Below are 26894 nucleotides of genomic sequence, written 5' to 3' on the forward strand. Positions count from 1 at the left end.
CAGCGTGTTTCTTTGGGGGTTGGTTCTGGGACCAGCACACCACAGACAGAGGCGGAGCGTGGGCCCAGGGGCCTGGAGGCTTTTATTTCTTGGCTGGTCCACAGGGCGGTAGGTGGGCCCACTACAGGGCCACCTCGGGGCCCACCTCCCCAGGCCCCTGACCTCTGGCCATGTCTGCCTCCCTCTGCTCCCGCCGCTTCTTCCGCTGGAGCAGCCGCCGCTCCCGCTCAAACTCCTTCATGCGCTTCACGTAGCTGGGGGCAGAGCACGAGAAGGGGCGTCAGGCCCCCGGGCGGGGACGTGGCTGCCCCCGTGGCCAGGGAAGCTGACAGGACAGGAGTGGGCAGTCTGTGGCACTCTGGGGAGGCCCTTGTAGGGAAGACCTGTGTGCTGTAGTTTAAGCCTGGGGTCCCCCCACCCCCCACCCCCTGGTGGGGGTTTGGGGCGGGTGTGGGGCTCACTCGAGGTGCTCGCAGTAGTCCCAGTCGTGCTGCTCGTGCTTGCAGGCCAGGAAGTTGGGGAAGCTGTCCCGCTTGCACTTGAGCAGCTGGATGAGGTAGTGCGCGCAGTAGTCCCGCTGCTTTAGCACCAGCTGCGCATCATTCATCTCCTGCTGAGTGGCCACCATCTCTGCGGGGAACAGGTGGGGCTCAGCCAGGGCCTGCTGGCTGGGGCATAACTGGGGGGGGGGCATCACAGCAGTGAGACTCAGGCAGGCCGTGTGCTGGGGGCCACAGTGCAGGGGCACCCCCATCCATGACTTGGTGGCAGGAGGCAGTGGATTTTGGCCATCCTCTGACAGACAGGAGTGCCATTCTAACCTGCACAGAGGCAACCTGGGCACTGAAGCCCAGACAGGGGAAGGGTCCCTCTCCCGCCACCACCCTGGGTACCTCAATATCCACACTAGATTCTTGCCTCCTCCCAGCCCCAGATCACCCTCCAGACAGCCCCACCCCACAGCGCCTGTGCTCAGGAACACCCTTCTCCCAGTACTCCCCTCTGCCTGGTGCTGGGGGCGCCAGGCTCTCTGGGGGACCTGGATCCCAGCTCTGTCCTCTCAGTGGAGGGAGGCATAGCCTCTCAGGGCCTCAGCTTGTTCCCCTAAGGAGTAGACTAACAGTCCCCAGCTCCAAAGTGAACCGAGCTACTGTATGTAAAGTGCCTAGGTGCTGGCCTTATGAACTAATAACCCTTGGTCCTGGTGCCCCCACCCACCCGATAAACCCGTCTTGGGTGAAACCAGCCTATATGAGGCCGACTGGGGCTGTTAGAAATTGTGGGCACACACCCCAACCCATACCCGCTGTGCCAGTGTTCTTGAGCTCCGTCCCTACCCAGCATGGGTTCTGAGTAGCCTTCCTGCAACCTCAGGGCACCCCACTCCCACCTAGCAAACTACCCTGACATCTTTCCTGGTCCTAACTCCTTACCATCAGCAACAAAAAGTATCCACTGCTCACATGCCACCCTCCTGCGCTGGCTCCTCTCCCCTCTGCTTCCCAGCCACGTTTCTGTCTCACTCTGGCCCAGGTCCTCGCTCCCACTGCTGCGCCCTGCTCTTGGCCAGCTTCCCTGCTCTGCCCCAGCACTGCCCACACACTGGCCCTCTCCAGAGCCAGTCGGGACCCCAGGACACCGCTCTTCCTCACCTCAGCTTCTTGCTTCTTTCTAGAACATTCTCTTCCTGTGTTTCCCCTCCGCCACACCCTCCCCAGGCTTCCTCCCATCTCTAAGGCTGCCTGTTGGCTTCTGGCAATTTTTGCTAAAAGCTCTCTGCTCATTCTAATCCACAGCTTCAATCTCCCCCCAGTAGACCAATCAGCCCCAGCTTGGTCCCTTCACCCTCAGCTCTTCTAAGCCCCAGGCCTGTGTCCACCTGCAGCCCCCTGATGGTTTCCATGCCAGTGTGGCGCCACTCACTGCTGATGCTCCAGCATAATTGGTCAGCAGCCAGGATTTATGGGGCACCTACTGTGTGTGAGGCATTGGGGATACACTAGGGAACATGCCAGACAACGATCACTGCTCTTGAAAGGAGACACAGCACAAACAGGTAGAGCTGGAGTGCTGCAGGATGTCTGGCAATGCTAAGTGTTAGGGGAGAAAATAAAACGATTGGGGGACAGCGTAGGGAGGTGGGTCACAAATTTACACGGAGGGGTCCCTCAAAAGGTGGCATCTGAAGGTGAGGGAGTGAGGCACGCAGACACCTGGGGTAAGAGCATTCTCGGTAGGGAAACAGCAGGTGCAAAGGCCTTGAGATGGGAGGGCAGGTGGGCTGCCCCAGGGATGTCAGCCAGAGCATGTGGTGGTCCGAGCTGGGGGGAGGCATGGGCTCAGTACAGGAGGTAGGAAGCTCTGTTTTGGACCTGCTGAGGGCAAGGTGCCCGCTAACATCGAGTGGAGACGCCAAGCAGGCAGTGAGGTCCATGAGTCTAGGGTTCAGGGTCAAAGCCCAGCCGGAGATAAAAACTCCAGCACTGGCACACAGAAGGAATTTGAAACCAGGGGACTAGCGGAGACTCAAAGGGAGCAGTGGGAGGGAGTGGAGACAGAAGACCCATGGAATGGGGCACCTCAGCATTTGCAACGCAGGGAGGTGGGAAGGAGTTGTGGGGTCTTGGAACCAGGTGAGGAGGGGCTTCCAGGAAGCGGCAGCGACTAGCTGTGTCTGATGCTGCTGCAGTGGAGAACTGATACTGGAGTGGATGTGGGGCAGAAGCTTGACCAGGCCCTGTCTTAGGACAGAGTGGGGAGATGCTGGGGGGGGGGGGCAGGAGGTTTCAAAATAGGAGAAATAATAGTGTATTTGCATGTTGATGGGAAAACTGATGTTGCGAGAGGGGAGAACGGCGTGGGTAGCCCTTGGGTAGGTGAGAGGATGGGACAGAGCGCATCAACAGGGTTCACCTGGAGCAGGGGCTTAACTACAGCAGGAGCAGATCATCTAGAGGAAAAGGAGAGAAGAGGGAGTCTCGGGGTTCTTAGGAAGCAGGGATGAAGAGAGCCCAACAGGGCTCTTGGCTGCTTCTGTTTTCTTAAGAGGATGCAAAGTGGCTAGCTGAAAAGAGGTGCTGGAGTCTGAGAGAGAAGGCGTGGGACGGTAGTCTAGGAGGGAGCAAGAAAGAGTGAAGGGTCTGGGGATGAGACAGGAAAATCAACAACAGGGAGGGTCAACTGGAGACCAGCCAGGGAGGTTGGGTGTTCTACTCCCCTGATGTTCAGCTGCATCAACATAGGAGCCAAGGAGAAGCACTGGCTTTAACCTGGCTTTTGGTTAAGCAAGAGAGAGGAGCGGGGGCTGTGGGTGTTTGCAAAACTGATTATGGGCAAAGCAGGGTGTGAGGGGCAGTGGTAAGGGTTAACGTGGTAAGAGGTGGACGCACTGATGGACTGCAGGTTCAGGTGGGGCTGAAGCAACTACCCAGGAATTGAGACACTGGAGGAGTCTACCTCCCAACACTTTCCCCAATCCCAACCTCTCTGCACTACCCCCACCCTTAGGGGTCTTCCTATCCAAGTCATCGCCCACCTGGCAGCCATCGCGACCTTTTGACAAAGCAAATCTGAGTGTCCCTCCTATGCTTAGAAACATAAGCTTTCCCCTCTCCTTGGTCTTCGTGTGGTCAACTCCTCCGCATCCTCCTCCGGTCTCGCTTCCAGTAACAGCCTTCTGGAAGCCCGTCTTGATACTCTGAGGTGCCCCCAAACCCCCACAAGATCCGCCAGGTTCCACTGTTTCCCCCACAGGGCTGTGAGTTCCCATTCGTCAGTGCCTGCTGCCTCCTCTGTGCCCAACCTGGGACTTGGCCCAGGACTGGCACTCCATATGCTTGTAATATTAATACATAATATAGGGATGTGCGGCGTGAGCCCTACTTGTATTTTCTCGAGCATACCTAAAAACAGCAGTGACATCTGGACAGAGGTACAATGAGCACATCCCTTCCGTATCAACCCTCCCATGGCTTCCCCACTGTCTCCAGGACTATGCCCAGCTGCGAGCGTTAGCCCCAGTATCGCCACTCTCTTCTGCCCCCGGGCTTTTTGCTCAAACCGTGTCCTCTGCCTGAAATGCCTTCACACTCAGACAAAGTCACGCGCGTCCTCTAAAGTCCTCTGGGCCGAGGTCAAGGTTGAACCCAGACAACCTGGACACAGTATATGATGCTCGAGCCCAGCCGTGGGGACCCGCAGGTCTAGGGTTCCGGCGCCCGCGCCCCACTCCCGCCGGCCACGCCTGCGCACTGGGCCTCACCGCGCTCCTTGCGCTCGGGGAAGCCGAAGTCGGGCGGGAAGGTGGGCATCTGCAGGGGGTCGGGCTCCTTCGATGAATCGCCCAGGTAGCGCCGGGCCAGGTGCGCCCCCATCGTTGCTGTCGCCGCAGGCTCCTGCGCCGTCCGGGGTCACCTAGCTCCTACCCGGAAGCACTACCCCTTCGTCAGCCACGGCTTCCGGGTTGCGCAGTCCGCGGCGTAGATCATAGAGATGAACGATTCCGGAGGACTTCAGCTTCCTCTGGCGCCACCTGGCATTCCGGCCGAGACGGCAAGGCGCGCGCCCCACTCTGCTGATCGACAGAGGGAGTTACCCAGCTTCTGAAAATGTGGGCAAGCTCGGGAGGTTGGACGGTGAGGGCCCGGGCTCTCCTCCCACTCTCCCTGGGAGCCCCTGGTCTCCCGAAGTTACAGCACAGATGAAAACTATTTTTTCTATCATATTCCAAAAATGTTTTTATTCTAAAATATCCGGATTTGTCATAAAAAACCCCTACACAGTACTGATGATATAATTTGCAAATATCAACAGTTTAAATACAATTATTCAAAATAAATATTTTAATTAAATTTAATTTAAATAAGCAAATAGAAGTTATTTATGAATAAAACTGTTTGAAACTGAAATTTTAAATAAATCTGACTAAATACTTTTGTAAAAAATAAGTTGTGATTCTACTATCCCTTTAGCTGCCACTGTAAAGAATCGATATTACAGTATATTCAAGAGTATAATACTTGCTTTAATACTGCCAATTGCTTCTTGGCCTCAATATACACCTGTAACAAATGCTGTGTTAATTTGTTACTCTCTTTGGAATCCTGCACATTGGAATACGAAAGAGAAGCTGTTCAATGAGTGCTTGGCAACACTGGAAAGTGATAGGTGGCTATGCAAGATTAGATTTCATTTGACAAGGTGTTGTGGGTTGAATTGTGTCCCCTACCCCAAAATATATGTTGAAGTCCTAACCTCCCCCAACCCCCAAACTGTGAATGTGATCTTATTTGAAAACAGGGTCTTTGCAGATGTCATCAAGTTAAGATGAGGTCATAATGGACTTGAGTGGGTCCTAATCCAACGACTGGTGTCCTTATAAGAGGGAAATTTGGACACAGACATGCACACGGAGAGAATATCATGTGATGCTGGAGGCAGAGATTGGAGTGATGCACCTACAAGTCAAGGAACACCAAGGATCCCAGGCCAGGAAGGCTCACAGGGACCCCAGAGCCTTCAGAGTGAGCATGGCCCTGGTCACACCTTAGTTTGTACTTGCAGCCTCCAGAACTGTGAGACTATACATTTTTGTTCTTTCAGGCCACCTAGTTCATAGTATTTTGTTACGGCAACCCCAGGGAACAAATACACAGGATCATTTGTCTTTTCTCCTATCTAAACATGTCTGGTGCCTGAATCCTCCTCACACTCTAAAGCAGCATCTCTTTCTAGCCTTGGCATCAGCACAACCAGAATCACGGAATTCAGGTACAGGAGGGCATCAGCTAGAGAGGTGGGGAAACACTTCCTCTGGGGCGTGAGTGGCACTGATATTAAGAGATGTTATGATGTTTAGAGTTATGGTTGTTCTGTGCCAGCACTAATTACAAGATCTCAGGTGATAGTGCCGTCCCGCGTTCTTTAAATTTATTTCATGTATGTAACACGTGAGGTCCTCTAAAGCAAGCAAGATCCCTTGGGTCAAAGGGGTTTCCTGCTATTTGAGAGAACAAGTGTCCTGGATTAGAACCCTCGTTGTGTAGCCCCGGCAAGTGCCTTTAGCTCTTTGTAAAATGGAGATAATTTCTTTCTTTTCCTTTTTTTTTTTTTGTCCTGGGAACATGTTTTAAAATTTTTATTTTTTATTAAAGTGTAGTTGATTTACAATGTTAATTTCAGGTGTATAACAAACCGATTCAATTATACATATACATAGCTTTTTTTCAGATTCTTTTCTGTTATATGTTATTACAAGAAATTGGATATAGTTCCCTGTGCTGTACAGTAGGTCCTTGTTGTTTATCTAATTTATATACAGTAATGTGTGGAGATATTAATCTTAATTTTGTAAGCATTGACTGTGTCCATTATATGAAGTACTTATAGCAGTGCTTTGCACACAGCTCTAGATAAGTGTTACTTACTATTACTGCTACATACTTTTATGAACGGCTGTGTCAGACCCTGAAGACACAGAGGTGAACAAGAAGATAAGGGAGGGGAGTAGAGGGCATCTCTGTCCACTCACACTCAGTCTTACGTTGCGGCTTTAAATACAACCTGTGGTGAGTTAAATAGTGGTCCCCCAAAAGGTACGTCTATACCCTAACCCTTGGAAACTGTGAATGGGAACTTATTTGGAAAAAGTGCCTTAGCAAATGTAATTAAGTTTAGGATCTTGAGATGAGATCTTCTTGGAGTAACCAAGTAGGTCCCTGGACCCCCAATCCAATGACAAGTGTCCTTATAAGAGAAAGATGGAAGGAGACTTGACATCAGCAGAAGAGAAGGCACAAAGAAAGAGGAGAAGGTCCTGTGAAGATGGAGACAGAGGTTGGTGAGATGCAGCCACAAGCCAAGGATGCCTGGAGCCACCAGAGGCTGAAAGAAGCGAGGAACCAGAATCTCCCCAGAGCCTTTGGAGGGAGCATGGCTCTGCCAACAACTTGATTTCAGACTTCTGGCTTCCAGAACTGAGAAAATAAATTTCTGTTGTGTGAAGCCACCCATTTTATGGCCATGTGTTGCACGGCCCCAGGAAACAAATATACCATCTTATAGGTGGATAACCCTTGAATCTGTCTCTAGATATGTCCTCTCCCCTGAATTGTAGGTGCATGAATATATCTAACCACCGACTGGCACCTCCACGTGGGCATCTCAAACTTCACAGGCTTAGTCACTTTGAGCTGCTCTCACAAAGGCTTATAAATAATAGAAATTTATTTCTCACAGCTCTGGAGGCTGGATATCCTAAGTAAGGGTGCCAGCATGGTTGAATTCTGGCAAGGGCCCTCTTCCGGGTTGCAGACTGCCAACTTTCCTTTGTGGCCTTACATGGGGGAAAGGGGATGAACTTGATCCCATGTCTCTTCTTATAAGGGCACTAATCCCATTCATGAGGGTTTCACCCGTATGACTTAATCACCTCTTAATATAATCACATTGGGAATTCGATTTCAACATATGAATTTGGGGGGGGGGGAAGGGGGGAGAGGGAGTCTACAATACACACTTAAACCACACTCCTGATTTCTCTGTACTCATTCAACCCATTTCCCCCTCTGTCTCCTGTCTCGGGCAATGGCTGCTCCATTAGGTGGTCAAGCCCTAAACCTGGTAGTCACACTCAACTCTTGACCTACTTTCATTCCAGGCACCCAAATCATTGGCAGATTCCTTTGGCTCCACTGTAGAAATCTATCAAGAACACGACTCATTCCTCCTCCCTCTATGGCCACCAGCCCCATGCAAAGCATGGCCACCTCTCCAGTAGGAATGCAGTAGTCTTCTCCTGGTCTTCACCTTCCCTAATTGCTCACCCTCAGGGCGCACACATCAAAACAGAAATCAGATCATGTCCTTCCTCTGCTGAAACCCTCCTGAAGCTCTCCATTTCATGTGAAGCAAAAGCCACACCCAGCCTGAAAGCATCTGACTCAACAGGTCTGGGGCCCCAGAGTCTGCACTTTTAACAAGTTCCCAGGTGATGGTGATATTGCTGGACTGGGGACCAACCTTGGGAGAACTACTCACTAGATTTTCCTGTGCTGATACAGAGAAGTGGCTACAATATATTATTAAGTGAAAAAAGCAAGCTATAGAGGACAGACCAATGGTGACTGAGACTTCCTTTCCAGGGCTACCTGTCCCCAGATCATGGCATCAATTTGTGATTCTTGTGCACTTTTTGTCTCCAGGGGGCAGCATTCACATTATGGTCTTTGTGAATGGCACCCATGGAGTTGCGCAGTGCACAGCCTGCACAGCAGTACCAGGCAGCCCTGCCCTGTTCTGTGTATCTCTTCTCCTACTTCCTTTGTGCTTCAGCTGCTCACCCAGAGGCCAGAAGTGGGAGGAGACCCAGAGAGGCAAATCATAGTCCCAGCTCACTTTCCCTGAGTGAGCTTGGGAAGTGACTTCCCCTTTCAGAGACTCAGTTTACTCATTTGTAAAATGGGATCGATAATGCCTAGTTTGTAATGTTCTCAATCAGGGTCCCCACTCAACAGCTCCCACCCCCTTCATGGCTTTATTTTCCTTATGAGCACTTAGCATCCTCTAACCTGAGATCCATTTGACTTATATATCTTTACTGTTGGTCTCTCCTCTTGAATTTCAGTTCTTCAGAGCAGGGAATTTTATCTGTCTTGTTCACAGCTGTATTCCTGTACCTAGAAGGGAGCTGGCCCACAGTAAGTGCTTAGTAAATATTTGACAAAAATCAACAAATGAATAAACGAATAGGGGGTGGTTTGGAGGAGTCAGTTAGATGGTTGCGCGACAAGTACTTCCTGCCTGGCACCTAGGAGGTGCCCAATACATGCTCACTACTATTACTTTCATTGGGGTCCTACTGTTTAACTAGACAGACAACCAGAAGAAGCTCCCACGACTAGTCGTTTCTTTAAAGGATGAAGCGATCCAAGCCAGGGGTGACTCTGGGTGGGTGGGGATGTGGACCATTCAGTCCTGAGGTCCCTGGACTTAGATGCTTCAGCCTGGTCTGGTCTGTCCATACTCAGAGTTGGGGACCTGGCAGCGATGCTATTAGAGTGAGGGTGATATTAGGCACCCTGTGTTGGGGTGAGGAGGGGACCGGGCCTCAGTCACCCGTGCCCCACAATCTTCCTGTTTTTTTCTCTCTACCAACCATCTGACAAGGAGACCTTCCTGTGTTTCCGCCCGCGCCCCGAGGTGCCCTCCTCATTGCCTGTAACTTCCCCGCCCTTTCTTCCTCCTTCCCTCGCCATCCCGTTCCACCGCACCCTGGGTGGCCCCAGGCAGGGTCTCTATTAGCATTTTGTGGGCAGAAAAGCCTCAGCAGCCCCAGGTGGGGCTAGGGGTGGAGGAGAAAATTCTGGGCGGAGTTTGCGCTTCCCTACGGTCCACTGAACGGGGGATCGGAAGCTCGGGGTAATTCGGTTCGGGGGAGGAGGAAAAATTAGTCAGCGTGGTGTAGACAGTCCCCAGGGAAGACCTCGCCACTGCCTGCTGGGCTGGCCGGATGCCACCTCTAATCGAGCCCGGAAGCTGCCCTGGGATTTTGGTGCCTGCATGACTGGCGGTGGAGGGTCGAGCGAGCCTGCAGGGGCCTGGCTTAGTCAGGGCTTGGTGGGCAAGATGGTCACTCATTCATTCAACAAGCATCTATCAGACATCTAATGTGTGATAAGATGGTGATAACTGTTAAGGAGAAATGTAATGAATGGAGTGTATGGAGAAGGGCTGGCTTGGAACTTGAAATAGGGTCGTTTCAGAAAGTCTCACTGAGAAGGGGACATTGGATCTCAGACTTCCCGTTTCTTGAAAACACCAAGAGCTTGCTGTCCTCAGGGCCTTTGCACAGCCTGGAATAATTTTCCTCCAGATATTTACAGGGCCCTCCCCCAACATCCTTCAGTCGATTTCAATTGCCATACCCTTTTCTTCTTCTTCTTTTCTTCCTTTTTAAATTGAGATACAATTGGGGTGGGAGGATGTAGCACCTGCTTAGCATGCACAAGGACTTGGATTCAATCCCTAGTACCTCCATTAAAAAAATAAATAAACCTAACTACTTCCTCCCAAAAAGAAAAAAAAAACCCTGGTATAATTGACAGATAACATTATATAAACTTCAGATGTACCACCGAACGATGTGAGATTTGTATACACGGTGAAGTGGTCATCTGCACTGTCTAATTAACACCCATCCATCACCGCAGACTCAGAATTTTTTTCCTTGTGATGAGAACTTTTAAGAGCTACTTACTATCTGAAAACAGTGTTATTTAAGGGCATGGATCAGATACACGTTCTGTAATACATGTAAGGAACTGTTTAGAGGCAGAAGTAAAGAAGGTGGTCCTGACAGTGCTCATTGTTCAGCAGAATCAGCAGAGCATTACATCAGTAAGTGATGTGCTGACTGTTTGCTTTTGCCTGTAGAGGTGTATTTTAGGACTCGTGTGTAAAAACACGTTCTTTGGCTGTTTCTTGCTCGTCCATTTGCCAACAGTGTTACTTTAGTGAATGAATGTGCAGATAGTTCTGTAATGCAGGCAGGGAAGTATCTAGAAACACAGGCAAAGAAAAATGTTTCTAGGAAAAAAAGAAAACAATCTACTCCTTCAGCAACTTTCAAATATATCTGATCACTTTCTTAAAAATAAGCATTTAATGCCCTTCCTTTCCCTCTTAGCAGTGCGTTAGCTGCACCGCGCACATGTTGATATGGTATGTTTTTTCACTTTCATTCACTTATTTTTACGTTTGACTTCCTGTCTGACCTGTGGGTGTGAATTAATTTCCAAAGACTTGTGGATTTCCCAGATAATCATTCGGTGATTTCTAGTATAATTCGGGTCTGGCCCAAGACCATGATTTGTATGATTTCCATTCAGTGATCTTCCTTACTGTTGCACCCCACCAGCCCCCTGCCACGTACATCTGATTCCTCTTTCCTGCTTTATTTTCTTCTTTTTTTTCCTGCTTATGACTATCTAACATAACTTTTAAGATATTCCTTAAATTGAAGTATAATTGATTTACAATATTATATTAGTGTCAGGTGTACAACATAGTGATTCAATATTTTTATAATTATACTCCATTGAAAGTTATTATAAAGTAATGGCTATGTTTCCCTGTGCTGTACAGTATATCCTTGTTGCTTGCTTATTTTATACATAATAATTTGTATCTCTTAATCCTTTACCCCTGTCTTGCCCTCCCCCACTTCCCTCTCCCCACTGGTAACCACTATATCTCTATATAAGATATTTTGTTTATCTATTTTATTCATTCTCTGTCCCTCTGTTATTACACTTAAGGGTAGGGATTTTTTTGTTGTTGTTCACCAGTGTATCTCTGGTACCTAGAATAGAGCCTAACACATAGTAGGTCGCCAATGCATATCTATTGACTAGATGAACAACTGAATCCCCAATCCTTATTGGGCATATCAAGAGACCTTGGCTCAGAGATGTTGTTCTACTCCCCTGAGGTCACACAGTAGGAATGGGGCAGCTCTGGGGTTGGCCTGGGCCCATGGCTTTATGCTATACCCAGTTAATGGGACTAGAGTTTGCTCCCAGTTCCTGCACACCTACTGTGTGCCAGGTCTCGCTGGATGGCCTTGGCCATGCGGCCATCACCCTCACAGTGAGACCACCCAGCCTTCACTGCATGTACCTTGCCCTAGGCCCACCCACCTCAAAGGATGCCCTTGACGGGCAGAGGTGCTGTCGGTCCTCTCGGGTGGTGTGTCCCCTCGTCCCTTCCCTGTCCCTCCACACTGACCCCCCATACCCGTCTGGAGACTGACGCTCCCTGGCTGTGCTCAGTGGATGTTTGCTGGGCAGACAGGCTTTTCCTCCCTTCTCAGACAGGTCTCCATGTCCTCATCTGCAGAGCAGGGACAGCACACCCACACCTCCTGCAGGTTGGGGAGGCTCTGCACATTGCATCACAGGAACAGGGGAGAGCCCAGCCTCTGGGGTGAGCTTTCTCCAGAGAGAGGGACTGGGCTGCGGCTGCCCTCCCACCTCAACTCAGGCTGGGGCCACCCCGCTCCCCACATGCTGGGGGGAGAGTTTCCACCCAGACATAGATTCCATCTTGTTTAAGTCACTCTTGTTCTGAATCTCTGTGACAGCCACCAGCCTAATATTCTACCTTGTTCACTGATGGGCCTGACTGGGTTTACCTGGTGTTTGAGCCAATTGGAGTTGTATTTCCCTTTACTTTCAGTGTAAAGCCCTCAAAAAGGGAAATTGGGGGTCTTGCCTTGTGGGGCACATAATAGTTTCCTATGGTTATTGTAACAGATTACTACAAATTCAATGGTTTAAAACAACGGAAATTAATTCTTTTATAGTTCCGGAGGTCAGAAGTTCAAAGTTGTTTCATGTGGCGGAAACTAGGGTGTTAGCAGGGCCACTCTCTCTCAGAGGCTCTGGTGGGACAGTCTGTTTTCTTGCCTTTTCCAGCTTCTAGAGCTGCTTTCCTTGGCTCACGGCTCCTTTCTGTATCTCCAAAACCACCAGTGTAGCATCTAGATTGGAGACACAGACATGCACAGAGAAAAAGGTATGTGAAGACAGAAGCAGATTGGGGTGATGCAGCCACAAGCCAAGGAATGCCAGGGGCCCCCAGAAGCTCAAAGACACAAAGAAGCATCCTCTCCTAGAGCCTCCAGGGGGAGCGTGGCCCTGCCCACACCTTGATTTCAGACTTTCCCCCCAACCATTTTAAATTATATATTCATGCAGTATTTAGAAAAAGTGAAAGAAAAAAATCCATGGTGAAAAAATTATCAAAAGTTTAAAGACAGTTGTGGTTGTTTGTTTTCCTTCCAGCTTTACTGACATATAATTGACCATTGAAATTGTATACATGTAAGGTGTACCAGCTGATAACCCAATGGACATGTCCATTGTGAAATATTCACCATAACCAAGCCAGTCAGCATATCCATCACCTCACAGTTACCATTTCCTTTTTAGTTTTTCTTTCTTGTGTTAACAACATCCAAGATCTACCCTCTTAGCCAGTTTCAAGTACACAATACAGTCTTGTCCGCTGTAGTCATACTGTGCTGATTTTCCAGAACTTACTCATCTTGCATAACTGAAACCTTTTATCCCTTGACCAACATCCATCCATGTTTTTCTCCTCCCCCCAGCCCCTGTCAACCACCTCTCTGCTTCTATGAGTTTGATTGCAAAGAGAGCAAGGGCAGAAGCAGGTGGGCCAAGGTGGAGACTATTGCTGTAATCCGGTGGGAAAATGATGATGGCTCAGACCAAGAGGTGAAAAGGGCTTAGATGCTGGACATGTTGTGAAGGTAGGTCCAACCACAGTTACTAGCAGCTTGGACATATTTCCAGTTATCTAGGGTCTTTAATAAACCACCCCAAACTTAGTGGCATAAAATAACCACTTTGTTCTGCTTATGCATTCTATGGGACAGGGCATGGTCGGGACAGCTTTTCTGCTTCACAGAGTCTAGGGCCTCGGATGGGAAGATCCAAAGGGCTGGAGGTGACTCTAACTGTCCTGAGGGCTGGAGTCATTGGGAGGTGTCTTCACTCATATATCTGGCACCTGGACTGGGATTACTTGAAGTCTGGCCTCACTGGGATTGTCGAGGGGAGCACTTCCATGTGGCTTGGGCTTCCTCACAACATGGCAGCCGGGGACACACCTCCTGAGAGCCAGGTGGGAGCTGCATGGCCGCTGTCACTTCCACCACATTTTATTGGTTAAAAGAGTCACTAAGGCCAGCCTAGACTTAAAGGGAGGAGAATTAGACTCTACTTCTTGGTGGAGTGGCATGCTCACATTGCCCAGGAGCATGTAGGACATGAGACATTGTTGCGGCCATCTTTTGAAAACTTAATTTTCCATAGCTGTGGAAAGAGGGAGAAGGGAGGAGTCATGGATAAGTCTTGGACTGTTTGCCCCAAAGGCTGATGGTGGTCCTTTCTGAAAACAGGCAGGCTGCCTCGTGGGCCTCAGTCTGGCCATTCCACTGCCTTCATGGGGTTCACAGGAAACTCCCACATACTTGCTGTATTGAAAGATGCAGCCACTCCTACTGCAGCCCTTTCCCCCTTGTCCACCCTTTCACTTCACGCTGTTTGGGGTGTGAGTCAAAACCTCATCCATGGGATGGACAGATCACTCCCTCTCTCTTTAATATTCACTTTTCAAACATCTTCCAGTTGATGACAAGCTCAGCATGAAAAATCTTCCTTTGCAAGTTCTGTGTGTATGACTATGGTTGGCAGCCTTCAAGTTGGCCCTAAATGATCCCTAGGTCTTGATACTCATGCCCTCGCATAGTTTCCTCCTATAATAACTCAGAGCTGATCCATGTGATAAGTATAGTGGAGATCATAATTTGTGACTTGTGAGGCTACATCATTAAAGTCTCTGTGGCTTCCGCCTTGGCCTCTGCCATGTTGTGAGGACACGCAAGCCCTTTGGAGAGTCTCATCTGGCAAGAAACTGAGGCCCCCTGCCAATAGCCATGTGAAGGCACCATCATGGAGGCAGATCTTCCAGCCCCATCCCAGCTTTGACTGCAGCCCCATACAACATCTTGAATGCAACCACATGACAGCTCTCAAGGCAAAACCAACTGGCTAAGCTGCTTTTGAATTCCTTAACTTCAGAGACTGTGTGGTAATAAATTGCTATTGTTATTTTAAGTAATGAAGTTTTGTGCCTAATGTGTGATGCAGCCATAGTTAACTGAGCCTAACACTTCACTGTGGAATGTGGGAGTACTTAGCTCCTATCACTTTAACATCTTGTTGCAAATGTCACCACCTCCAGGAGACCTTCCCTGATCACCTCTCTACATTAGCCCCCATCCTGTACCTTTATGCTGTTTTATTTTAAAATAATACTTAGTTACTATTGGAAATAAAATTTAAAAAAACCCAAACCATATTGGTCATTTCTATATTTCTTTACAGGTTTATTGTCTCTCCTGTCCTGATGGAATTTCCATGAAGGAAAGAGCTTATCTGTCTTTTTCACCCAGGGCTTGGTGCTTTGTAGGAACTCAAATGAAGGGGTTGTTGTCATTATTACTTCTGTACATGAGTCCAAACTGGGGAGAAAGTGTGTGTGTGTGTGTGTGTGTGTGGTATGGGGTGTTACCCTCAAGATGGATTTGCATGTTCTTGACTTGTAAAGAAAAAAGGAAATGAGAGATTTCCAAGGCACCTGAGTAGGGGGCACAAGAAGCAGAAGCTCTCAAGCTTCGCCTGCTCCTTCTCAGCCTCCCGTGTTAGCTGTAGCCATGTGCGCCCTGTATACTAACTCTCGGTGTGGGGGCCTTCCAGGTATGGCGCTGTCCAGGCACGGGCTGGGGGCCAGGGGTGGGTCAGGACGCATGTTACATCATCCACCCCTTGGGGCTGGAGACCAAGGCAAGAGGGACAGAGAAGGGGACGGGCTGGGCTCTCACTTGCCTTTCGTCTGGAAGGGTCCAGAGAGGAGGAGGATGATGATGATTATGAGAACACAGCACCACCCTACAGGGACCTTCCTCCCAAGCCAGGTAAGAGGACTTCTCAGAGGCTAGGTGAAGGGATTCGTAACCTGAGGGGTGGGGGCTGGTGGGGGAGCAGAGTCCTCAGGGGGAGCTGGCTAGGCACTGCAGATGTACATGGTCAGCCTGCCCAAGCTAGGCACCGTGGTGGTAGGAGAATCCATGCCTCCACCTTGAGGTCTTTCAGGCTGGTCGGGGAGGCAGTTCTGGGTACAGTCTTGGGTGAGGTGGTGCAAGAGGGGAGGGACTCTGAGGGAAGGGCCCTTCACTGGTGGGAGGATTAGGGGTCAGACGAAGGGACATTGGAGTGGGACTCGAGGGATGGTAGGGTTTATTAGAAAGAGAACCCCAGAAAAGAACTGCCGGATGCAAAATACTCAAGACATGAAAGCTGGTATTTCAGAAGCTGTGGGTGGACCATTGTCTCCCAAACCTCCTCGCATTCACACCCGGGGCCCAGGTTTGCCTTTAGACTTGAGTGTTCCCTGCCTGGCTGGGGATTCAAGAGTCTGATAAGTGTATATAAAAGTGGAGGAATTGAGGTTTCCTTGAGTCAACTCCCGCCGGGTCCCCTGAGTATCCTCGGACAGGGGCCATTCCATCTGGCTCCACATCTCTCACTTATGAGTCCAGATGGGGGTCAACTTGGGAGGTCCCAGGGGACCATAGAGCTCAGTATGAGTTAGGAGGTGAACTGGACTCTGCTGTTTGATTGTCTGTCTCCAACTGCAACCTGGCCCCACACAACCCCCAAACCCAACTTCAAGACCCACTCTATCCCCATCTTTGTCAAATCTGGGCCCCTGTCATATCCCATGTCCATGTCCAAATGCATAACCATCACCAAGCCCCAATATAACTACAACCCAATCTCAGCCTCTTCCTAGATGCAGCTATAACCCCATTCTTCATCCCAAACTTATCTTGAATCACAGTGCTATTCCTACATCCATTACTGTTGCTGATCCTTCTTCAACCCCATCCTCATCTCAGTCCAAACCCTCATTCCAACTGCAACGTTGACTCCATGACCCCATCCCCATACTCAAATTCACTTGTGTCTTTAATTTAGGGTGATCAATTTTCCCAGTTTGCCCAGGGATTAATGACTTCCAGTTTTAAAAGTAAGAAAGTCCTGAGTAATTCAGGATGGTTGGTCACTGTATCTTAACTCTGTCCTCATCTCCAAGCCCAATTCCAGTCTCATGCCCAACCCTATCCCTAATCCTCCATTGTAATCCCAATCCTGTCTCCATCACTGCCTTCAGTCTCATTCCCATTCTCAAAGCAGCTCTAACTCTGGGCTTCCTTTCTGCAGTTTCGGTGGCTCCACCAAGGCCTCAAAGAGCAGGTGAGCTGGGCTGTGGGTACAGGAGATCCAGCGCTGGATTTGTCCTGCTCTGGGCCTGAACAATCATTCCTACCTCCTCAGGAAAGAAAATGGAGAACCCCCCACTTCCTTGCAAGCTTCCAATGAACACAGGTAAGGATTTAGGATTGGGACCTTCTTGGTCACCTGGCTGAAGCCCTGCTCTGCATGACTGTTGTCTTTCCAACCCCTTCCAGGACAGAACCTCACCCCTGTCTCCCGCACAGCTCCTCAACCTGGTGAGAAGAGGGAATACCTGTTAAGAAGCCTGAGAGGGGACACCCGGCGTCTTCCCTCCAGTTCCCCAATTCTGCCCAGAGAGCAAATCAGAGGGCACGGGGGAGGGGGCGCGTGGTTGTTGATCTTGAAACACAGAGTCTTTCAGTGACTTCTGAATAAACCTCTCTCACTTTCCTCCCAGGCACTAATCTGGAGCATCCTCCATTCCAGCCGCCTACAACCAGTAAGTCCTCTAGATGTGCCTCTGTTTCCCCTCTCATGGTGGCCAGTTTATTTGAGACCAGTAGCTCTGGAGTGAGACCCTGGGAGAGAAACATTTCCTTTCAGAAGCTCCTCCTTTCTGAGTCTAGACCAGATCCCCCGGGGACCCAGGGTGTCTACCAGGTACTCTTCAGGCCCCACTTCCCACATGCATCCGTTACAGGAAATGTTCTCTGCTCCGGATGCAAGGGTCCACAGCTTGGGCCCCCTGGGAGCAGCTTGGGCAGGGGTTGCTGGAAAGTAGAAGATAATGCAGCATAAATGTTAAGGGCAGAGCTGGGTCGAGGTTGTGCTTGATGTCTCCAAGCCCTCAGTTTACTATTTTGCAAAATGGGAATATTTAAATCTGTATTGTAAGGGTGAGAATCCAATAAGATAACGAGTGTAATGGAATGCTTAGCACATAGTGTGTGTTCCATAAATGCTCTGGGCTTCCTCAGGGTTCACACCCCCTGACATTCTCTTGATGACCCCTTCTGGTGATACAGTCATGACCACAGACCTTTGTCTCCCTGCTCTTGGAGAAAAGTTCAAGGGTCCCTTCCTCACTATCTGAAACACCAGCGTCAGTCTCTCTGTCCCCATCCTCCCCCCACCCCCCAGCGACTCCAGTGCCCTGTCTCAGTCAGAAGTCCGGAGGTTCTAGGTTCTTCCAGGAGGAGAGACTGATGGTGTACCTGTGTCTGCTGGTGGTGGTGTCACTGCTCATGGGCTGCACTGGTCTGGTTGTGACCCTGATTAAGTGTGAGTAAGGCAAGGATGGGGCATGCAGAGAAATTGGAGAAGAGGTAAGGGAGGACGTGGGCTCATGCTGGACTCCTTCTCATAGACCAGGAGGTGGTGGAAGAACTGAGGATGTTAACCTTACAGCAGATGGAATGGCAAGCAAACGGTGAGTGCTTTCAGTCATCCCTTCAAGCCATGCACCAACATGATCCTCAAAGCCAACTTCAAGGTCAACCCCACCCTGACCCCATCTTTGCCAGGCACAGTGCTAGGTACCAGGGTCGGGGCGGGTGGGTGGGTAGGATTGTGACCACATCAGACATAGTCCCTGTCCCTGTGGCGTGTGTGCAACAGCACAGCTCTTGCTTCTCTCTGGTGTGTCTGCAGTCAGTGGTGGGTAGGTGGGTAGATGGGGCTTTGGGTCTCTAACCCTCCAGCCCATCCCTGTTGACAGTGACCGGCATGGCAGGGCTGGCCGGCCTGAAGAAGGACATTGATCACGTAAGCGCCTACACCAACCAGTCCCTGCTGGAACTTCGGGGTTTATTAGGTGAGGAGGATTGAGGAACCTCCCTGAGAAGTTCCTCGGGGGGGCATGGCCGAGCTGGTACATTGCACAAATCCACGGGAGTGATTCCCAGGGCAGTCTATGTGAATGGTGCCCCCTGGAGTTGAGCAGAGCACAGCCTGCACAACTGTGCATGGTGCACCGTGTACATGACCCTGGTCCTGGGGCCACTCTGACAGAATCCTCTCCTGTCCCCAGATAGTACCAGCGTCACCTGCTCTGAAGGCTGGCTCCCTTTTCAGGGTAAGTGTTACTACTTCTCTCCAAGCACCAAGTCATGGGATGAAGCCCGGAAGTTCTGCCAGGAGAATTACTCTCATTTGGTCATCATCAGTAGCATTGCTGAGCAGGTGAGCCATTCCTTCCAAGCCTTGAGATACAGCAGGGCAAACCTCCCTCTCTTCTGAGATTCATGCATCCTTCTCTGGCCTGGATGTAGAGAAGCTGGAATTGCTTTTGAGTCACTAAGACTTTGCATAGCAAGGTTAAGGGGGTATGCTCTGCTTGAGTTTACATCCTAATTGTGTTTACTTATCCTCTCTGAGTCTCTGTTTTCTCTCTAACACAGAGATATAATAATGGCTATCTCTTAGGTAGCACTTTCTGCTCTCCAGATTGCATTCTAAACATTTTACATGTATTAACGTAATTCTAAGGACAGTCTCATAAATTAGTATGCGAGTCAGGAGAGGTTACGTTACGCCGAAGTAACAGACTGTCCCTATAGCTCAATGGTGAAAGTGAATGAGGCAAGTCATATATTGGCTCTTGGGGCTTCTACCTATGTGCACTCGTACAGCAAGTCCCACGGGCATGTCTATGCTTTAAGGTGGTAGGGAAACACAGTTTCAGCTGTGTGTAAATAGAAGGAGAATTGGAATATGTGTAAACAACTTTAATGACTTAATGTTACTATAGCCAGGTGGTAATAGCATTTATACACAGGACATATCATTACATACCAGTACTTCACAGATGAGGAAACTGTGGCATATTTCGCTGAAGCACCTTGCTTGTTACAACTGGTAACCGGGAGCTGGGATTTGAGCCCAGGAAGCTGGTTTCAAAGTCCATGCTTTTGACTGTCAACCTCATAGCACCGTATAATTAGTGTGTGCATGGTTTACCTTTTCCCATCCTTTTACTTTTAACCTATCTATGTCATTATTTAAAAAATAGATTTCTCATAGATAGCATATAGGTGGGTCTTTTTTATTTAATTTCAATCGGACAATATCTGGTTTTTAATTGGTGTTTTAAAACCATTTACATTTAATGTAATTATTGATTTGGTTAGATTTAGTCCTACCATCTTACTTTTTTTTCCTTTATGTCCCTTAAAAAAATCTTTCTGTTTCATAGCATCGTTTGTATGAGTAGCTAATATAGCATAGATTGCATGAGAAAATAGCATGACTGTTCCCACTGCACTTGCTCAAGTGGTAGGAAGGTGTTGATCCTGCTCTGCACACCATAGGGACTGGGAGGGGTATCGGGGGTGGCATTCACAAGCCCTAAATGTGTGTGACAGAGCAGAGGGCATGGAGAACTGATGGCTGAATGAAGTCTGTACTTGCAGATCTTTGTGTCCAAGGCTCATGGCTCTCCGCGGGTACACTGGCTGGGGCTGAATGACAGAAAACTTGAAGGGGACTGGAGGTGGCTGGATGGGTCACCTATCACTTTGAGGCAAGTATCCATGTCTCTTCAGATCTCTTCTCCTTGTGGGTCCTTGTGCAGTCCAAACCAGCAAATTCTCTAGAATCCCAGGCTGAGCTGGACAGGGGAAGCACAAGGGTGCTTTTTGTTTCTGATAGGGCTTCTGGACCCTGTACTTTTAATTTCCCTCCATTGCAACATAATAATCTTATAAAGAAGTACTATTATTACCTCCATTTTAAAGGTGAGGAAACTGAGGCACAGAGAGGGTAAGCAACCTTCCCAAGGTCAGATATCTAGCAAGAGGCAGTGCCACCAACCTGGCATCAAAGTCTGTGTTCTTAGCCATTATGCTTTACTTTCTCAAGGAGTGTATGTATTTGTATTTTATTTTAAGATCTATTTTGTCTGGTGTGAGTAATGCTACTCCAGCTTTCTTTTGGCTTCCGTTTGCATGGAATGTTTTTTTCCACCCCCTCATTTTCAGCCTGCATGTGTCTCTAGCTCTGAACTGGGTCTCTTGTAGACAGCATATATGTGGGTCTTGTTTTTTATCCATTCAGCCGGTCTATGTCTTTTGGTTGGAGTGTTTAATCCATTTACATTTAAGGTAATTATCGATATGTATATTCTTATTGCCATTTTGTAATTGTTCTGGGCTTGTTTTGTAGGTCTTTTTTTTCTCTTTCTTCTTTTTGTTCTCTTTCCTTGTGGTTTGATGACTAGAGAAGTTCCTTTAATGTTCTTTGTAAAGCTGATTTGGTGGTGCTGAATTCTTTTAGCTTTTGTTTATCTGTGAAGCTTTTGATTTCTCCATCAAATCTGAACAAGAGCCTTACTGGATAGAGTATTCTTGGTTGTAAGTTTGTATTTGTATTTTAAATAAATATTAACAAATTGTCCTCCATACTGGTTATACCAATTTATTCTCTCACTAGCTTGACTATAATTTTTGCCCACACAGTCATCAAACTTTAGGAAATTTTGCTGCTTTAACTGTAGGTGAAAAATGGATCCCAATGCAGTATTAATTTGCATTTCTTTTATGACTGAGGCTGGGTATCTTTTCATATGTTTAATAGCCACAGGTATTAACTTTTCTGTAAGTTATCTATTCATATTTTGTATTTTTTATATTGGGAATTCAGTCTTTTTCTTACTGAGTTCTAAGAGCTTTTCATAAATTAGAGATATTAGTGTTTTGTCTGGGGATTTTATTTTTTATTAAAGATTCCTGGAAGGAAGCACAGCTCTGTAAAAAGAGATGGTGTGACATGGTGTGGCACAGCAGATGCTCGGCTCAGACCCCTTGATGGGGCTGGTGCAGGCTTCTGCCAGCAGGGGGCATCGGCTGCTAATAGTTATGCTTCCTCCAGAGAGTTGACCTCAGCTGAATGGAAGCCTGCTCAACTAGGAGTTCACCCCGCTCCCACTGGGGTCATCCCACAGACATTGACTGGTTAAGAGAAACCTGGACCCCTTTTTTCAAATTGGGGTAACTCTGTCGTGTCTTCACATTCCAGAGCTCCCTGTAGGATTAGGCTGAGACTAGACCAGGCAGAACCCACATCCTTGCTCAGTTCCCTACCCTGCCCCATCCTGTTTCTTTCACTCCTTCTCTCCTGAGAACAACCCTTAATAAATCCCATGCACTTGAACTGCCCAATCTGGCTCTGCTTTAAGGGAATATGACCTAAGACGTTACAATACCTGGAAGGTTGGGAGGAACGCAGGTGTAATAGAAATATTCTTTGGAAGAGGAGGCAGACACAGACCAGATGCAGGAAACTGATTCAGGAGTGGGGAGACTTCCTGGTGAACAGGGAGGTGGGGCTGAGTTAGACAAGTTAGGGTGAAGAGGATAATACAGCATCTTCAGCTAATTCTGAAAGGCTGAAGAAATTATTCTGATGGAAGAAAGAGCCCTGAACAATGAAGGCCTTTTTTTTTTCTTTTTCTGATACATATTTTTTAATTAGTAGACTTCATTCTTTTTTTCTTTTATTGTTTTTTATAAATATGGCCTCTTTAAAAAAATTTTTTTGGGGGTGAGGTAATTAGGTTTATTTGTTTGTTTGTTTGTTTATTTAAATGGAGGTACTGGGGATTGAACCCAGAACCTCGTGCATACTAAGCATGTGCTCTACCACTGAGCTGTAATCTTTTATTGTCTTTTTATTGAAGTACAGGAGTATATAAGTAACAGGTGTACAATATAGTGAGTCACAATGATTAAAGGTTATAATCCATTTATAGTTATTGTAAAATATTGGCTATATTCCCCATGTTGTACAATACATCCTTGTAGCTTATATTATACATAATAAATTGTACCTCTTAGTTCCCTACCCCTATATTGCCCCTCCCCCTTCCCTCTCCCCACTCATAACCACTAGTTTGTTCTCTGTATCTGTGAGTCTGCTTCTTTTTTGTTATATTCACTAGTTTGTTGTATTTTTTAGGTGCCACGTATAAGTGATATCATACAGTATTTGTCTTTCTCTGTCTGACTTATTTCACTCAGCATAATAACCTCCAAGTCTATCCATGTTGTTGCAAGTGGCAAAATTTCATTCTTTTTTATGGCTGAGGAGTTTATTCTTTAGAGCAGTTTTAGATTTATTTACAGAAAAATTGAGCAGAAGTTAAAGAGAAATATTTCCCATATTCCTTCTCTTCTGCACACATTTTTTTCTATTGTTAACATCTTGCATGAGGGCGGTGCATTTGTTACACTTGATAAAATAATATAGAAATACTTATTAGGAACTAAAGTCCATAGTTTACATTAGGGTTCGCTCTTTGTGTTGTACGTTCTATAAGTTTTGACAAATGCATGATGTCATGTATCCACCATCACAGTATCGTATGGAATAGTAGATTCACTGCCCTGAAAAAATCCCCTGTGCTCCACCTATTCATCCATCCCCACACCCACTTTTTCCTCCATCCAGCTTTTGGGACCCACAGGAACCCAACAACCTCCATAATGAGGACTGTGCCAGCATGAATGGAGGTGGCACCTGGAATGACCTCTCTTGCGACAAAACTACATATTGGATATGTGAGCGGCAATGTTCCTGTTGAACATCAGAGCTGAGGTTGGGCGGGAGTCTGTACCCGGTGCCCCTCGGGTCTTGGACATGAGAACCTCCTCTCCGTCTGAGAACTGACACGGATGTGCCCCAGACGGAGCCGAAAGCCTGGATGGAGCAAGTTTCCTGGGGTGCAAGTCAGACCATTTCTAGGGCGAGGACTAGGGGGCTTGCGCAGTTGGATGGTGTCTTAGTCTGTTCAGGCTGCTGTAGCAGAATACTGTAGACTGGGCGGCTTTAGCAGAAGTTTATTTCTCGAAGTTCTGGAAGCTGGGAAGCCCAAGATCAAGGCTCAGGGAGACTCAGTGCTTGGTGACATCCCGCTTCCTGGTTCCTAGATGCCCCCTTCTTGCTGAATCTTCACATGCTGGAAGGGATGAGAGCTCTGGGGGGGGGGCTTTTATAAAGACACTAATACCATTAATGAAGGCCCCACCCCCATGACCTAGTCACCTCCCAAAACCCCACCTCCTAATACCATCACAGTGGGGATTGGGATATGAAGTTTATTTTGGTGGGGGGATACACAGCTCAATCCATAGCAGATGATGAGTTGAAGGGACTCCATGTCTTAGTAATGGTCTCCCAGTTCTGGGCTCTGGAGGAAATTCACTAAGCCCCTGATCATGGCTCTTAGTAAATGATGCTGGCCCCGGGAGCTCCAGGTCTGACGCTGATTGAGCTGGAGCTGAAAATACCCTGCCTCCTCTGGGCATGATGCTCTGGGACTGAGATCCCTACTGCCCACCTGATGTGCACAGCTTCTGCGAAACAGGTGGGGCAAAATTACTCTTGACAAGCCGCGTTCTCGGTGTCTCTTGGCCAGATTCTCAGGATGACAATGGAGATATCTACCCACATGTGCCTTGAGGCTGTTTGTGGTCTGTACAACTCTTTGATGAAGTAATTCACCCTACTTATAAGTGGGTCTTCTTGGATTGTTAGCTCTTGCAATGTTAGAGCTTCTCAAAATGCCAGTTCATCGTGAGGTCCTCGCTGACTGTTAGTCTTCTGGGGCCACCATAATAAAGTGCCACAGACTGGCTTAAACAATGGAAATGTACTGTCTCACAGTTCTGGAGGCTGGACGGCTGAGAAAGGGTGTTGGCGTGGCTGGTTTCTGGTGACCCCGCTCTCCTTGGCTTGTAGATGGCTGTCTTCTCTCTGTGTCCTCACAAGTTCTTCCTTTTGTAAGTGTCTGTGTCATAATCTTTCTCCTTTTAAGGATACCAGTCATGTTGGATTTGAGCCCACCCTAAGGACTTCATTTTAATTTAATTACCTCTTTAAAGACCTTACCTCCAAATACTGCCACACTTTGAGGTGCTGGGCCTACAGACTTCTACATGTGAGTTTTAGAGGTGGGCGCAATTCAGCCTGTAACACCCACTGAAAGCCAGAGGTACCCCTCCCTGTCCCTGTGCCAATCAAAAACACGCCCTAGATGGCTGGTACTTCCCCCGGCTGAGCACAACTCAACACAGCAATCCCTTTGGATAATCCCTGAATTGTCTCCAGGGGTGGGTACAAACCAATCGATTTAGCATTCAACAAGTTAATAGTAGATTCATTCCTGTTTTGACTGAGAACAAGGCGAGGAGGCTCTGAGCAGGGGAAGCAGGGAGTTGGGGGGTATTGGTGTTCAGTTCAATTCCTGATCCCCGTGTACTTGTCTCCTCCCACCTCCACACCTGCCCCCAACTCATCGGTATTGAAGCTAATCCTGCATACAGCATAGACTACAGAGTGGGTGGACATCCTGTTCTAAGCCCTCCACCCAGGGGACCTTTGGCCCAAGCAACTGTTTATCTGGGGTCAGGGGAAGTTCCCCCATCTCAGAAGAGGAAACTCCCATTGTGTGTGTTGAGAAATGGGGAAGCAGAAGGGCTGTGGTCACATCTCTGAGACAGGCTGAGGGTCAGTGGTCCACAGTAGAGCCAGTCCAAACCTATCTTTCTTCTACATCTCTCATGACTGTCTAATTTCAGGTAGAGAGGAAAATGTGAAGGAGGTTCTCTTTACCACTTTGGGTCCAGGGGACCACAGGTTGGGCATTCTTGGTGGTTTTAAAAAAATGCCACAGTTTATCAAGCATATATTGTGCACTAGATAGATACAGCAGCTCTCATTTAATTTTCATGATGATTCTGTGAGGTTGGAATAATTATCGACCCCATTTTATAGCTGGAAAAACTGAGGCTCAGGGCGGTCTCATAGCTTGTCCATTGTGTTGAGTGGATAAGTAGGAGAGCTGGTATTTGGATTCAGTCTGTGCCTCCAATGGTTGATCTCTCTCTGTAGCACCTGCTGCCTTTCAAGGGACTGTAAACCTGAATTATCCCTGAAAACTCTAACCCTGTAGCTCATGCCTCAGCTGGCAGTTATGGGAAAGGAACACTATGATGTGGAAGAACAGACATCCTGGGCTGAGACAGGAGACCAGGAATTGGGTGCTGGATCTGTTGATAACAATCTGTGAGGCTCTCCTGGGGCTATTATGATGCAGATGAGGGGTGATGGGGACCAGGGGACCATGGCAGAAAGAATTCTGGATCTATTTTGAAGAGACAGCTAATGGGATTTGCTGATGAATTAGATGTTCGGTGTGAGAGAAAGAGAAAATTAAAGAATGACTCCACGGTTTTCAGCTCAAGTAACAGGAAAGAAGGAGTTATGGTTACTAGAGATGGAGAATGAAAAAATGCTTACACAAACAGCACACTTAAATTTAGGTTGTTCATGAACTCCTGCTGAGTTCTTAGGACTTCTCTTGAGTCAAGGATGGAATCTTGTGTGTAGCAGATGTGGTCATGCCCTACTTATATTCTTAAATTTTTTTTAATTTAATTTTTTTATGTTTTAATTTTTTGGGGGGTAGGTAATTAAATTAATTAATTTATTTATATTTGTTTTTTAAAGGAGGTACTGGGGATTGAACCCAGGACCTTGATGCATGCTAAGCACATGCTCCACCACTGAGCCATAGCCACCCCCCACTTCTGCTTATATTCTTGATCCTCCTGTTTTCACTGATTTCTGATGGCCGGCAGCTGCCACTGGAGCCCACCTGATCCATCAGATGGCAGGTGAGAAGTGCTGGGGGTAAATGCTTCCTAGGACAGTCCTCAGCCAAAGCCGGTACTTGGTGTGCGCATACCCCAGCTCCCTCACCCCTCAGGTGAGTGGACTCTGAGATCCGTGTCCTGTGTGATTTCCCAGAGGTGTCTGCTGAGAGTAAACTCCCACTGCCTGCTCTAGCACACATCTTTGAACACATCTTGTGCTGGCTGCCTTTCTTCCCCTGCTGCACTTCTTTGCGCCCCTGCTGGTGTTTCCTGGGATTGCCTCCAAGATAAACTCGAATCCTTGTCTCAGAGTTTGCTCTTGTGGGAGCCCAAACTAAGACACTATGGGACAGGAGAAGAT

The 26894-nt window shown here is 48.1% G+C and overlaps 2 protein-coding genes across 5 annotated transcripts; one reads left to right on the top strand and one right to left on the bottom strand.

Moving 5' to 3' along the window:
* Nucleotides 1-58: 58 nt before the first annotated feature.
* NDUFB7 (NADH:ubiquinone oxidoreductase subunit B7) lies at nt 59-4449 on the bottom strand. Its single transcript, XM_010999808.3, has 3 exons — nt 4262-4449; nt 462-630; nt 59-254 (listed from the first exon to the last, which is right to left on the bottom strand). Exons 1-3 carry the CDS (start codon nt 4371-4373, stop codon nt 122-124), a joined length of 414 nt encoding a protein of 137 aa, XP_010998110.1. The 5' UTR covers nt 4374-4449; the 3' UTR covers nt 59-121.
* A 10755-nt stretch (nt 4450-15204) lies between these two features.
* On the top strand, nt 15205-24527 carry CLEC17A (C-type lectin domain containing 17A). 4 transcript variants are annotated; one of them, XM_064479933.1, is made up of 12 exons: nt 15205-15341; nt 15485-15559; nt 16869-16901; nt 16983-17033; nt 17117-17158; nt 17341-17382; nt 17991-18164; nt 18250-18312; nt 18601-18696; nt 18913-19064; nt 20294-20403; nt 23328-24527. In XM_064479933.1, the coding sequence occupies exons 1-12, from the start codon at nt 15299-15301 to the stop codon at nt 23458-23460; spliced, it is 1014 nt and encodes a 337-aa protein (XP_064336003.1). In that variant the 5' UTR covers nt 15205-15298; the 3' UTR covers nt 23461-24527. The 4 variants fall into 4 exon arrangements, with proteins under 4 accessions (XP_064336003.1, XP_010998111.1, XP_064336004.1 ...); XM_010999809.3 differs by having other exon boundaries at nt 18024-18164; XM_064479934.1 differs by lacking the exon at nt 18601-18696.
* The last annotated feature ends 2367 nt before the right edge of the window (nt 24528-26894 follow it).

The sequence above is a fragment of the Camelus dromedarius genome, chromosome 27 (assembly GCF_036321535.1).
Source record: "Camelus dromedarius isolate mCamDro1 chromosome 27, mCamDro1.pat, whole genome shotgun sequence".
In the NCBI taxonomy this organism is placed as follows: domain Eukaryota; kingdom Metazoa; phylum Chordata; class Mammalia; order Artiodactyla; family Camelidae; genus Camelus; species Camelus dromedarius.